Source organism: Myotis myotis, unplaced genomic scaffold (assembly GCF_014108235.1).
Source record: "Myotis myotis isolate mMyoMyo1 unplaced genomic scaffold, mMyoMyo1.p scaffold_m19_p_38, whole genome shotgun sequence".
Taxonomy (NCBI): domain Eukaryota; kingdom Metazoa; phylum Chordata; class Mammalia; order Chiroptera; family Vespertilionidae; genus Myotis; species Myotis myotis.
This window is the reverse complement of record NW_023416344.1, coordinates 1,292,806-1,306,025: the sequence shown is the minus strand read 5'-3', so window position 1 is coordinate 1,306,025 and position 13,220 is coordinate 1,292,806. Positions and strand designations below refer to the sequence as shown.

The window sequence follows — 13,220 nt, the reverse complement described above, 5'->3', positions numbered from 1 at the left end:
GCGTCCGTGTATCCTGTCCTGTGACAGCTCGTTCCCTCGACATCTTCCCTCGCGTTTCCTTTCAAGGACAGGTCACAGCCTGCAGCTGCCTGTTGCCCGATCTCCTCCTTTTGTGTTCTCTGTGTCTTCTCCCAAAGGTGAGCTGAGAGAGGCGGGTCCTCGTCTCACTCCCAGCGGAGAGCAGTGCCCGGGACCCACAGCACGCAGAGCTTGCTGAACATGAGCCCGGGGGTGCACAGCCGGTTCTTGAGGCCAAGCCGTGTGCAGTGACAGGGAGGGGAGGGGAAGGGCGGGCGGAGGAGCTGGGCGATGGGGAGCTGGCCGGGGAGTGGACGAGCCCAGAGGAGGGTGTGAATGTTCCTGAGCGTTGCCACTCGGGGAGGTGTCTGAGTGGCCGGTGGGGACAGGAGTTGGGGAGCCCCGGCAAGTCGCAGGGCTCTGTTCTCCTCCGTGTCTTCACCTGCTGACGCTCCCCACCCACGAGGGGGTCGTGAAACAGGGATGAGGCCACCAGGGGACACGCCCAGCACACACGGCGATTTCACGTTGGTGATTTTATTAAAACTCCTAAGGAGTGTCCTCTGCTTTCAGTTATGATTTCTATCATCAACCAAGAGAGGTGAGCCAGTGCGTGTCCGAATCGCAGATCCTGAGAAATTGGCACGTTAGCCAAAGTCACACACTCCCCGCTCCCTGGGCCCTGGTGGGGGTGGCCTCCCCGGGGGGGGGGGGGTCGGGGAGCCTCACGGGGGACTCACACTCTGCCCTCCCTCCCCAGGTACAAGACGGTGGTGACGCCCCGCAGGGCCGCGGTGGCCATCGCCGGCTGCTGGATCCTCTCCCTCGTGGTGGGCCTGACGCCCATGTTTGGCTGGAACAACCTGGGTGCGGTGCAGCGGGCCTGGGCGGCCAACGGCAGCGCCGGGGAGCCCGTGATCAAGTGCGAGTTTGAGAAGGTCATCAGCATGGAGTACATGGTCTACTTCAACTTCTTCGTCTGGGTGCTGCCGCCGCTGCTGCTCATGGCGCTCGTCTACCTGGAGGTGTTCTACCTGATCCGCCGGCAGCTCAGCAAGAAGGTGTCGGCCTCCTCGGGCGACCCGCACAAGTACTACGGAAAGGAGCTGAAGATCGCCAAGTCGCTGGCGCTCATCCTCCTCCTCTTCGCGCTCAGCTGGCTGCCCCTGCACATCCTGAACTGCATCACCCTCTTCTGCCCGAGCTGCCGCAAGCCCAGCCTCCTCACCTACATCGCCATCTTCCTCACGCACGGCAACTCTGCCATGAACCCCATCGTCTACGCCTTCCGCATCCAGAAGTTCCGGGTCACCTTCCTCAAGATTTGGAACGACCATTTCCGCTGCCAGCCCGCACCCCCCGTGGACGAGGGCCCCCCGGAAGAGAGGCCGGACGACTAGACTCTCCCTGCCCACAGCCAGAGCACCTCAGCGCGGCCCTCACTCTCCACCATCTAACTGTCTCCATGGGCCTCCCCGGGCGGGCTGGGGGTGTGGGGGCCGTCCATGGGGGGAGACCAGGCAACCTGAGGAAGGAGGGAAGTGGCTTGAGCCACCCCACCTGCTGCCTGTCCCTGGGCAGCCCCTGCTTCAGGCAAAGGGCCCCGCGGTGGGGAGGCCATCTCCGCTCCTGCAGGTGGGGGCGCTCTCGTCTCAGCGGCTTGACCCTGCAGCCTGGGACCAGGCCTCAGGAGGGAGGACATCCCCTCCAAGATGCGTGAAGAAGATGCTTTCTCTGAAGGAGAAGGTGGCCCGAGCCAGTGAGGGGCAGCCACGAAGGAGCCTCAGGCCCTACCTACCCAGCCCCAGGTTCCCGGCCACGCTGGGGGCCACGGTGCCGCCCCCTTGCTCTGAGCAGCCGAGACTGTACTTGAGAGGGAGGTCGGAAGAGCCACTGCAGACGTCATTTCCAACGTTCACTTTATTCTGCACCAGCCTTTGGAGCCTGGTGGGGGCTTGGAGCCCAGCAGCCAGTAGGGCGTGGTGGTGTGGGCCTCACCCAGCCATCAGCTGGCAGCACTGAGCGTCCCCAGGAGGAAGCTGGAGTGTGACTAGCTGTCATCCAGGACCAGCCCAGCAGGTCCACCTGCCCCCAGAGAGGCCTGGACTCTCCTAAGTGGCAGCCTTCCCTGCTGGGCCTGGGCCTGATGGAGACCCGTCAGCTCTCGAGAGCATCGTGCCTCCTGCCGAGGGCTGGGCCAGGGGAGTGGCTGCCTGGGCCTCCTGGGATGGGGGGTGACAGGCCTGAGCCAGACAGAGGGTCCAGCCCCTGAGAGAGGAGGCGGAAGGTCCTGCTGGCCTTTCACTACCCCCAGGGCCCTGGCATGCAGCCCGGTTTTCAGGGCTGTGGGGTCCCTGCAGAGCCGAGGGTTTCAGGGTTTCTGGGGAAGAGCCCCCCATGCCGGGCTCAGAGCCCTGGTGCAGAGGGTGGAGGGGCGGATTCTGTGTGAGTAGCGACTCCAGGCCTTGATTCCAGGCCCTGGCCTCTCTCAGAGGTGCTGTGCCCTGCTCCCAGGGGGCACATGACTAATAAAAGACTGTGAATCCACATGCAGAGCCACTGCTAGGCACCCACCGCCACACCCGAGGGCGACAGACAGCCTCGCAGAGAGGACTCACTGGGGAGGTCAAGGAGTGGGAGCCGGGCAACGTGGAGCCCCCTGGCTCCCCCCGGTTCCTGCGAGGGGGGCGTGTGTTCTTACAGCTATTGGCTTGGGCTGGCAAGCCCTGAACGTGAGAGCAAGATCCTGAAACATCTCAGGTCAAGAAACCCCCTGACTCCTGAGTCCCCTCCCGTGGACCTTGCGCGTGGGGTCCCATGGGGAGACCCCTAATGGCGATGCATTCACCACTTTGCAGTGACACGGCGCCTCCCCCCAGACGATCATCACTGTCAGAGTCCCCGATGGTACACATGCACCTTTATTGGACTGTTTCTTGCCCAGCATGCAGCTCTTTGCAGGGCACAGCAATTTTGGCACCGTCCAGGGCCCTTGTGCCCAGTAAGCCTGTCCTGGGGGCTGCCAGGCCCACTCCTGGGCACTGGGCTGCAGCCTCGGGTGGAGGGAGGTGAGGCTGGTGCCAGGGAGCAGAGCTGTCCGTCCGTCATCACAACAGAGGGGTCTGGAGACTCATGGCGTCGGATATGGGCCTGGCGGCCCTGACCCCTCAGGCCCACAGCACCTGGCAGAGAACACGTTCCATGACCCTGGTCTTGGCAAACCGGGCTGAGGGGTGAGGAGGGCAGGGAAAGCGGGCCCTCTCTCCTTCCTCACGTCTGTGCTCAGCCCCTTCCCCCCGTCCAGCACCTAAGAACCACCTCGCAGAGAAGGTGGGCACATGCTGTGGGCCCCAATTTTCTGATGAGAAACAGGTCCAAGAGGGCACCCCAGCCCCAGGTCACTCAGAGCCAGGACTGGACCGTCCACCAAATCACTGTCCCGGGGCCCCACCAGCATTGCCCTGCCTGCCAGCTGCCCCGTCTCTGGACTGTGTGTGACTGCAGACCTGTGCCCACGCTGACTGCCCCTCCCCTTCTCACCTGCCCCGTCTCTGCCCAGATGCGGCACCGGGAGCAGGTCCAGCATTTACCTGTGTCTCCATCACAGCCTCCTCGGTGCTCCTCAGTGTGTGGCTAAGGCTGGAAGAGATCCCACAGGTCAGAGCTGGGGGGTCCTCGGGGGCCCAGGTTGGGGGTGGAGAAACCAGAGCAGTTCATGGACACCTCCCAGGTGGACACCCCTACTCCTCTGCCCACATAGGCCGCCCTCCCGAGCGTGGACAGTCCTGGCGGCCCCCCCCCCCCCCCCCCGCGATCGCACTGCCCTGTCCTGCGGGTTTTCAGGGCTCGGCCTCCTCTGGTCTCGCAGGAGAAGAGGTGCATCTCCTGTTCTCCCCCCTGGCATGTCCCTCAGGAGAGACCCTCCTCCAACCCTCACCTTTGACCTCCAGCCGGCAGTCCACAGACGCCTCCCCCAGCATGTTGACGGCCTTGCAGGTGTAGACCCCGGAATCAAAGGGGCTGGGTTTCCGGATCTCCAGGGTGTAGACGCCTTGCTCAGAGAAGGTGCGGTATTTGGGGTCCCCCTGGATGTTCATGTTGTTCTTCATCCAGATGATCTTGGGCTGGGGAGCACGGCCACAGGGAGGCTGGGCAGGCTGTGGGCTGGGACGGGCTCTCCCAGGCCAGACTCCTCAGCCCCACCGCCCCCGAGGCACAGCCAGGCCTGCGCTCACCTTGGGTGACGCTCGCACGCTGCAGGAGAGCTGGGTGCTGTAGCCGGAGGTGGTGGTGTGGTCAGCCAGGGGCTGGGTGAAGGAAGGGGCTTCTGAGAAGTCTCTCTCAACAAACCCTTTAAGTTTGGCAACAATATCTGGGTTCATGGGAGAAAATGAGGTAAATTTGAGATTATAGGAGGAGATCTCTTAGGATGGACCTCAGCCCTTTTCCCCAAACGATCGCTACAGCTTCTCTCTAGGCATCTTCTGACGACTGTGGCTCTGACGGCCTGGAGGAAGGTCTTAGCGTCCAGGGGACGATGACAATCCATGCCCTCCTGCCCCTCCTCTGAGCGCCCTGGCGGGCCCCAGGCTCCTGGCCCGTGTGTGGGGACGTAGGACAGAGTGTCCCGGGGCAGAGCAAGGGGAGCTGAGAGGGTGGGCAGGAGAGCCAGAGAGAGGAGAGGATCTTGGCTGATGGTGGAGACCAGCAGTCTGGAGATACTACATTTTATTTCTGTTTGTCTTTGGAGAAATAACTGGCTTTCCTTTTTTAAACAAAAATTTCTTCCTAATTCTGTGCAACTCAGGCTGCTGTTAACAAGTGTGTGCCTCCGCGTGGGGAGGGCCTTGGAGCACGCAGGGTGACGGAGAAAGGGCCTGGGATTTAACCTTCGACGTGAGGGGTCTTGCCCCATGTGGAGAGTAAATGCTGAGTCTCTCCCGTCCATCCACGTGGAGTTATATTAGGGTTGGAGGTCTGTGCTATCAGCAAACTTGCCAGAGTCCACTGGCCCCACTGCCCTCATGCTGGTTCTTTGGGGACAGTGCACCTGAGGCCTAATGACCACTCTGATGTCGGCAGCCACAGGGCATCTGTGGAATAAATACACAGTCTCCCTCTCCCAAGGGACCCTTCTTATTTGCATGAGACACTCGAATGTACTTGTTCAATCATCCACCACATCCATCCCTTTGCAGTTGCGTGTGTGTACACGGCTGTGCATGACTGTGTGTGTGTGCACGGCTGTATGTGTGCATGGCTGTGCGTGCATAGCTGTGCATGGCTGTGTGTGTGCATGGCTGTGTGTGTGTGAATGGCTGTGTGTGCTTGTCTGTGTGTGTGTGCATGGCTGTGTGTGCATGGCTGTGTGTGCATGGCTGTGCGTGTACAGCTGTGCATGACTGTGTGTGTATGGCTGTGTGTGTGTGCATGGCTGTGTGTGTGCATAGTTGTGTGTGGAGTGGCATCCATGAGAGGGCAGCTGACACACCAGGAAAAGGTAGAGGTGGAGATGGAAACGGGGAGAGAGTCAGCCTTGCTGGGCCTAGCTTACCTCCTGTCCGGGCCCAGACCTACCTATCTTCCGGATGTGGGCCAGCTCCTTGGTGATGGCGGGTGAGTCACTGAGTCCACATAGGTTTTCCGAAAAGACCCGGAAGGAGTACGAGTTGCCCACGATGAGGTCGGAGATGGTGCAGGTGGTCGGATGGTAGCGTTCCAGCACGGTGAACCATTGCTGCGGGGACCCGCCCTGTCATCACAGCCCACCCACCTCACCCTCCTGCTCACCCGGCTGCTACTCCCCGGGGAGGCTGCAGCATCTACCTTGGGCCTGAGGGACTTTCAATTTGGGAGGAGGGGCCTCTGGGTCATTCGGGTGACCTCTCTGGGGTCCCCAGAGAGCATCCCCCCCCCTCCCACGCCCCCTGCAGTCTTCATGGGGGAAATGAGGCCCAGAGATGAAAGGGATCGTGCCTAAAGCCGCAGGAGGAGTCAGGCTAGTGGTAGGCAGACCTGAGCTCATTCCCCGACTCTCAGTGAGCTGGGCCTTCCCCCGACTTCGCCCAGTCACACTTCCCCACCCAGGTTGGCCCGGGAGCCTCACCTCCGTCTTCTTGTCAGCCTTCTGCACCGTGTAGCCCAGAAGCTCAGTGTTGCCGGTGTCCTGGGGCGGCGTCCACTCGAGGGCCACATTGCAGCCCCAGACGTCCACTAGCCGGATGCTGCTGGGCGGGTTGGGCTTCTCTGCAGGACCAGTGTCAGGAGGGGTGAGGGGCGGGCTGTGCTGGCCGGACAACCCCCACCCCCCGGATCTTGCTCCTATCACACTCCCCTGGCCTGACCCCATGAGCATCAGCTGTGGTGCAGGAGGCGGGGGTGTCTGGCCCTGGCGAGGCACGCTGCCTCCCCTGCTCCATACCAATGACCAGGATGTTGATGGCTGCCCGGGCCTCCAGGCTTTCCAGCCTCACAGTGAGCTCATAGCAGCCTGAGTCTGAGCGCTGGGCTGAGCGGATGAAGAGGATGGAGTCCTGGTCCCCGGTGCGCACGCTCACTCTCTTGCTGTCCAAAGCTTGGCCGTTGTGGGTCCACGAGACTTGAGGCTTGGGATTCCCCTGGGAGGGAGGAGCCCTCAGGGTGTGCAGGGAGGTGCCAGCACCTACAGCCACCCCACGCTGGGGTCTCTGGAGCTGTGTGCAGGGAGCCATCCCCACCAGTCCTCCCAGGAGGGGCAGCAGAGGCTGGAGCCCCAGCTGCTGCCCAGACTGTCACCCATGGATGTCCAGCCAGCCTTGGGGCGAGCTGCCCCGTCCATAGGTTGGAGAACGTGCAGGAGGGGGAGCCTCTGGGAGGGGTCCCAAACAGACCCTCCACAGAGATCCTGCCATTTCCTGGGCTCTTCTGACCGCCCCAAAGGGGCCCTGATTTCCACCCAAGCTGGTACCCTGATTCCCACACACACCTGGAAGGGAATCTGCAGGTTGACCATCTCTCCCACCTGGCGGATGTAGGTCTGACGCAGGTGGCGGGGCACACGGATCTTGGGTGCCTCTGCATCAAAGGGAGAGTCGGCTCAGCACAGCGCTGGGCTTGCTGATTGGTGAGGCCTGAGGGCTGGGCAGGAGGGCTCTTGTGTGTGTTGTGGGGCCATTATGTGGGATGAATGAAACTTGCTCCTGAAATCGAGGGGCCCCAACTCCCCTAAAGCCCTTGGGTAACTAAGCCAGAAAGTCCCAGCAGGGCAGGCCTCCATGGTGTGGATGGAGAAGCATCTGGACTCCCAAGGTTCCTGTACCCTGCTGGCTGGGATTCTCCTACAGCCCCAGATTCCTGGGTCCAGATGTTGGGGACCTGCATTCCCAGAAAGGGGCACAGCCTAGGCCCGAACCTAGCCCCTCCACCCACAAGAGCCCAGGACCTTCCAAGAGACCCAAGTGCTCTTGCTCTGCCTCCTGGTCACGTGGGAAGGTTGGGAGATGTTCTTCCTAGAAGACGCCAGAGTAGATAATTCTCTTCTTCTCTGCCCCACCCCCCGCTCCCCCAGCTCCCCCCCTCCCTGCCAGCCCCCCAACCCCCCAACCTCCCGCTCCCCCCAGCTCCCCCCTCCGCACCCCCCCACTCCCCCAACCCCTGTCCCCCCCCATCCAGTCTCTCAGTCGGGAAGCCTTTCTGGAATCTACGAGGACAGGACACCACGGTCCTGACCATCACCCAACTAGGTGCAGCCCTGCACCACGGGCATTCCTGGGGAGACAGCCCAGCCAAGCCGCTGCCCCGGGCAGGGGTGGGGGTGGTGACTGAGGCTTCTGGTCGGACAGGTGGCGGCAGTTGGTGGCTCACAGGGCGGAGGGAGGAGACAGGGAGAAGGAACACTGTGTCTCCAAGGATTAGCTGTGTGGGCACTTGGCTCTGGGAGCTTCGGGGTGGAATGCTTGGCAGCTGCAGGTGGCCAAGGAGGGACAGCTGAGCAGCCGAGGAACCTGGACAGGCCCCCACCCTGCCCTGCCCACCAGGAGGGCTGGCTGGTCCCTGTTTGTTCACAGTCTCTCCCCTCTTCTCTCCAGGAAATCCCCTTCTCAGCTGCCAGAGGAATTCTCGCGGAGTAGCAGGGGCCGAGGCTGGCTGTCAGCGCTGGGCTTCGGGGTAGAGGCTGGGCCCTGCGGCCTCGCAGAGCCTGAGCTCCCTGGGGCCCCAGGGAAGGTCCAGGGCCCTCCCTACAGGTCTTTGTGTCTGTGCTGCAGACTCTAAGGCTGGGAGCACCCTTGGCTTTTGAAAACCAGGGAGAACATTCCCTGCCCCCTGGAGGCAGGAGAGGTCCTGTGTGGAGGCAGGTCCTGGGAGGGGCTGCACCGGAGCCTGGGTCTCCCCAGAGTCCCTGATCCTGGGCACCAGCTTGACAGCCAAGGGTTCTAAGTTCCCGTGGTCACATCTCCCGGGCCCTGGAGCTGAGATATCGCCTTGAACCCAAGCTTGACCCTTCCTGTGGCCGTGAAAACCCCTGTTTCTGGAGGCCTTGCTCAGACCTGTGGGTTCCCCCTGGAGGCTGGAGGTGCGGAGCAAGGACGGAGGTGAGGAGGCCTCAGCCACCTGCTGGCCTGTACCTCTCCTCACTGCGCCCTGGGCTGTCCCCAGAGACCTTGGAGCCGAAGGAATGACTCACGGCTGTGAACAGACTGAAATCTGACCGGCTCTGGCAGGGAACAGGGGTAGGTGTGAGGCTGGTTGCACCCCACAAATAGAAATCTTAGCAAGGGAAACAGCTGGGCTCCCAGGTCCCCAAGGTGGTGCTGCTCTCTGGGGATGGAGAAACCTTCATGGGCCGTTCTAGGGCCCTGTCTTCCTCCCACCAGAGACCTGGACCCCAAGGGAGCTCTGGAACCCAGGCCAGAGGAAGGAGCAGGAAGGAGCAGGAAGGAGCGTTCATGGCTCTCAGGGGAAGACTAGACAGGAAGATGGGCAGGATGAGTGTAGCATTGGGGCCCTGAGGCAGGTGACCAGGGGAGCTGAGCCTTCATTTTTGGGGTCAGGAAGCCCTTTCCCCAAAGCTTGGGTGATGGGCCACTCAGAGAAATGGGCTCTTGGACCTTCAGAGGGTCCTTGCTGCTGGGAACCTGGAACTTTCTAAAGGCAAGATGGCGACAGCATGTGGCTTGTGCGCATGATAGGGACAGGAATGACGGCCTGTCCCCTCTGCCCATTGGCCTCAGCTTCTCCATCCACCCCATGAGTGCCTGGGACGGGCTGGGGTGGGACGCCAGGCCTTACCGATGATCTCCCGGATGTGGATGGGCTGGTCCAGCGTTGCGGGGGGGCCGGCTCCCGCAGGGTTAACAGCAGCCACGCGCAAGAAGAACTTGTCTCCCGGGGCCAGTTTCCGCACGGTCTGCTGGGTCACCATCATGGGCCGGGCATTCACGGGCACCCATTCCGAGGCTGAGGAGGGAGAGGCCGGGAGGCCCTGGCTTCGTGGCCATGGGCACCCATCTCGCCGAGGAGTTGGGCCTAGTTCCCCTTTCCTCCCGTTCCCGGCCCCTCGTTTCTATGCATGGAGGACACCTGATGGAAGGGCTGGGCGAGTGGCCAGAGAAGGGTTCTCCAGCTCAGAGGGAGGACACAGTGGCCAGAGGAGGGTTCTCCAGCTCAGAGGGAGGACACAGTGGCCAGAGGAGGGTTCTCCAGCTCAGAGGGAGGACACAGTGGCCAAGTCGCACAGCAAGGTCGGGTCAGAGGCCGAGGCCAGGCCGAGCTTGGTGCCATGGAGGTGGAAACAGGAATGTGTCCCATTTCTCCCCACCGTCTCACCCTCCCTCCACCCCCAGCTCCTCTGCTCTGCCTGCTGCTTGCCCTCCCCCTGCGGGGTCTTCTGAGAGGCAGCCCCTCCCTCACTTCTTCGCAGAGCCGTGCCCTGTCCCCATCCCAGGCGCTGCCACTCAGGGGCTCCCTGGAGCTGGGGGACAAGCACTTCCTGGGGACACGCTGACCCTCCTGCCTCCTCGCCTTCCTGGCATGGAGTGGGGTCTGGGGCTGGCGGCCCCCAAGCCCACGCTCTGGTGCCCACGGGGCTTTGCCCAGAGCTCACCTCCCTCCTTGCGGAGCTCCAGCAGGTAGCCCTGGAGGCCCTGACTCCCCAGCCTCTCCGGAGGCTCCCAGCTCACGGTCACCGAGCAGTCGCTCACGTCCTCGATGGTCAGCTGCAGCGGGACACTGGGCACGTCTGTGGGAGAAGGAGGGGAGAGGAAAGGTGTGTGGTCTAGAGTCCCCCCATCTTCGGCCCTGCCTGCCCCTCCTCTGCCCGCCCCACCTCTGGTCACCTTCACTTCGAGGTGCAGGTGTAGTGGCTTCGGGGGCAGGTGCCTCAGGGGTTGCCGTGGGAGCCTGCTCCTCCCCCATGGCCTCCGATGCTGCCCCTTCTCCTGAGGGCTCCGTGGGCACCGTGGGCTCCGTGGGCACCTCTGAGGCTGGCTCCTCTGGACCATGGTCAGGGGCCTGCGAGGCTGCGGGGGCAGGAGCCTCAGTGGTTGCTGCGGGAGGCTGCTCCTGCCCTGAGGCCTTCGATGCTGCCCCTTCTCCCGAGGGCTCTGTGGGCACCATGGGCACCTCGGAGGCGGGCTCCTCCGGACCATAGTCAGGGGCCTGCGAGGTCGCTGTCATTGCCGGGCTGGCTGTGGTCAGGCTGAGTGTGCAGAGGTCAGCTGTGGAGGGTCTGGGCCTCCAGGGTGCCTGAGACACCTAGGACCAGGCTTATATAGGCAGGGCTGCCCCACCCCCGGCCAAATGGTTCCCAGCTGTGGGGTCAGGCCAGGTGGGGGCTGGGAGTGGGGAGGCGCCTCGGCCAGGAATAGCTCTGGGGGAGGGACGGAGGGTCCCTTGAGAGGGCACTGTGTCGTCCATCACCCGGGTTGGCTCCCAGCAGCCAGGGTGCTGGTGCCCAGATGGGAGGAAGGCACAGATGGGTGAGATAGGACGCTGGCAGTGGCTGGTGCCAGGGGTCAGGGCAGTGGCAACAAGAGCTTCCATCTGGAGGGTGAACCCAGCTCAGGCCGCCTTGGCCTCCTGGGGGTCACGTGTGGCCAGGCCCCGGAGCCTGGGGCTGGGGCCCAGACTGCCAGAAATAGCCTCCCCTGGGAGCCATGCCCCCGCCCCCCCATTCCCGGGGGTCTCCCTTGTGTTGTACGTTGCCGAGGGCCCTAGCGAGGGAGGAGTTGGGGTGCCAAGGTGGGTCTCTCAGCAAAGGGATCCCAGGAAGGGGGTCCAGGGCCCTGTTACTGGCTCTCTGAGATGCTGGCAGGACCCTCTTGGGGCCTCCGTTGCCCCACCTATCACAGCGCCGCTGACAGACCCCCAGCCCTGGGGTGGTTCATGTCAGTAAGGCAAGTGTGGGAAGGACCATGGAGGAAGCCAGCACTCGGAACCTTCTAGATACTTCAAAGCAGGGCCTGGCGTGGGCATTGGCAGTGGAGGAAATGAGGCAGGTACATATTTGTAGTCCCTGGTTCATTCATCCCTAACATGCCAGATTGGTGACCATCTAAATCCGGACAGCACTAGGGTCAGGGAGACGGAGACCAGAGCTCTTACTGCTGCTGGGCGTGTGGACGGAGGGATCCCCTTTGGAAAACGTGGCAGAGCACAGTGCACACTCCACGCCCCGCGGTGCCAGCCCGAGGCTCTCGGGAGACCGCCCTGCAGGAACCGTCCCCACAGGATCATGCGCCACAGCTGGCAGCTCGGAGAGCGCTGCCCCGGCGGGCGGTGCGTAGGCGACTGTGAGAGAGTCTGCACCCACCAAGCACCACGCCGTCATCCCACCCACATCCAATGCAGACGCAGTCAGTGGCCGGCTCTCTGATCCCAGGGGCGTCCCCAGGTGGCGAGACCCGGAGGAAGCCAGGATGTGGCTGCCGCGAGCAGAGTTTCAGGAGCATTTCTGAGGTCTCGTTTCCTGTCCTGGGTGGCGGCTACACAAGTTTTCACAATAAATCAATTCTTTAAATGAAAGAAACACAGGCCAGGCCTGCTTCAGCCTGGACGGTGTCCCCCATGTCAAGTCCAGCACACGTGTAGCTTATGCAGGTCCTCAGCCGCAGGCAGTCTTCTCTGTCCCCGGGGTGAGGCCACGCGCGTGGCTGCCTCTCTCCCCTGGCTGTCCTTGTGGGGAGTGGCGTGGGGGCCGGTGCCAGGCGACTCAGGGTCCTGCCGGGCAGGGGTGGGCCCTGGAGACCGATCCCCATCCCTTGCGCTGAGTCTGCAGCTATAAGTGAACGTGACTAAGTGCAGGACCCTGAGTCACCCCTGCTGGGCGTGTCCCAGTCGGAGGAAGGCTGGGCCAGGGGGCAGGGTGGAGGGGTGGCCGCCCTGGAGGGCTCATAGCCCGGCTTTCAAAGACCCTGTGTGGTGGGTACACCATACACGCGAAAGCACGCATGGCCTGTATTTCTTTCAGGGATCAGGGAAGCTTGGCCCCACGGGCCGGCGGGGAAAGGTCACGTACCCCCAGGCTCTGGTCAGGTCCCCACCTTCCCTGCCTTTGGCTGAGCTGTGACCTTGAGACCAGCTGCATCTGCCCAGCTCCAGCTGGTTCAGATTTCAATGCAGCCAATAGGTATTTCCTTCCCTGCACCTCAAACCAGCGTCACAAACCACTGGCCAAGTCACAGAGTCCAAACACCAGATCCTCCACAAACGAATCCTCGAGGACTTTCTCTGCCTGCACAGCCGTCATCCCACACGTCCCCTCCTGCCCACCCCATGTCTCAGGCCAGCCTGGCTGAGGAGCCCTGCTGGACTGAGGGCTCAGTGTGTCCCAGGAGAGAGATGAGGGGACGGGGTTGCTGTGGCGATAGGAAGGGCCCCTCCATGGCGGTGAGCCCTTGGGAAGGGCAGGACCATGGGGAAGCTGGATCCAGACCTGGGCGAAGGGAGGACACGTGATGCAACCTGGTGTCTCCTCCCAGCTGGAAGTTGAGTCAGAGCTCTGCACCCTGGCCCTGTGCTGGCGCCTACATCTCCCCTGGCAGATGAAGGGTTAGGATTGGGGCGTCCCTCCTTCTCCTTCATGCTGGCCTTATAGAAACAGGGTTCTCTCAACAAGGAGCTGAGGCGAGAGCTCTGGATGACAGTGAGTTCCAGTGGACACTCTCAGCCCTGCCGGGTGGAGCCAGGCAGGCGGGTTTGAAGAGGCTGCCTCTTTTGGGGACTCC

At 62.7% G+C, this 13,220-nt stretch overlaps 2 protein-coding genes across 7 annotated transcripts in view; one reads left to right on the top strand and one right to left on the bottom strand.

The window, feature by feature from the left end:
• The window catches only part of ADORA1 (adenosine A1 receptor), a 22,567-nt gene extending 18,605 nt beyond the window's left edge, over window positions 1–3,962 (top strand). For 4 of the 5 annotated variants that reach the window (XM_036303667.1, XM_036303664.1, XM_036303665.1 and 1 more), the window contains exon 3: window positions 779–2,797. In XM_036303667.1, the coding sequence (XP_036159560.1) occupies window positions 779–1,418 (640 nt within the window). In that variant the 3' untranslated portion in view covers window positions 1,419–2,797. Of the gene's footprint in view, window positions 1–340; window positions 620–778 lie in introns of those variants that run through there. The other variant, XM_036303666.1, reaches the window with a different exon arrangement.
• MYBPH (myosin binding protein H) lies at window positions 2,922–13,220 on the bottom strand. 2 transcript variants are annotated; one of them, XM_036303659.1, is made up of 11 exons: window positions 10,332–13,220; window positions 10,100–10,234; window positions 9,286–9,453; window positions 6,983–7,071; window positions 6,440–6,635; window positions 6,125–6,264; window positions 5,596–5,755; window positions 4,254–4,390; window positions 3,956–4,142; window positions 3,609–3,657; window positions 2,922–3,200 (listed from the first exon to the last, which is right to left on the bottom strand). In XM_036303659.1, the coding sequence occupies exons 1-10, from the start codon at window positions 10,669–10,671 to the stop codon at window positions 3,641–3,643; spliced, it is 1,569 nt and encodes a 522-aa protein (XP_036159552.1). In that variant the 5' UTR covers window positions 10,672–13,220; the 3' UTR covers window positions 2,922–3,200; window positions 3,609–3,640. The 2 variants fall into 2 exon arrangements, with proteins under 2 accessions (XP_036159552.1, XP_036159553.1); XM_036303660.1 differs by lacking the exons at window positions 9,286–9,453; window positions 10,100–10,234; window positions 10,332–13,220 and adding an exon at window positions 8,544–9,273.

Bases quoted from the DNA above. Each gene is read 5' to 3' on its own strand.
- MYBPH (XM_036303659.1), bottom strand. From the start codon at position 10,671: ATGACAGCGACCTCGCAGGCCCCTGACTATGGTCCGGAGGAGCCCGCC. The intron at 4,391-5,595 runs GTAGGTCTGGGC...CCATGAACCCAG, and splicing joins GGCCCACATCCGGAAGATAG to ATATTGTTGCCAAACTTAAA. The intron at 4,143-4,253 runs GTGAGCGCAGGC...CGTGCTCCCCAG, and splicing joins GCGTGCGAGCGTCACCCAAG to CCCAAGATCATCTGGATGAA.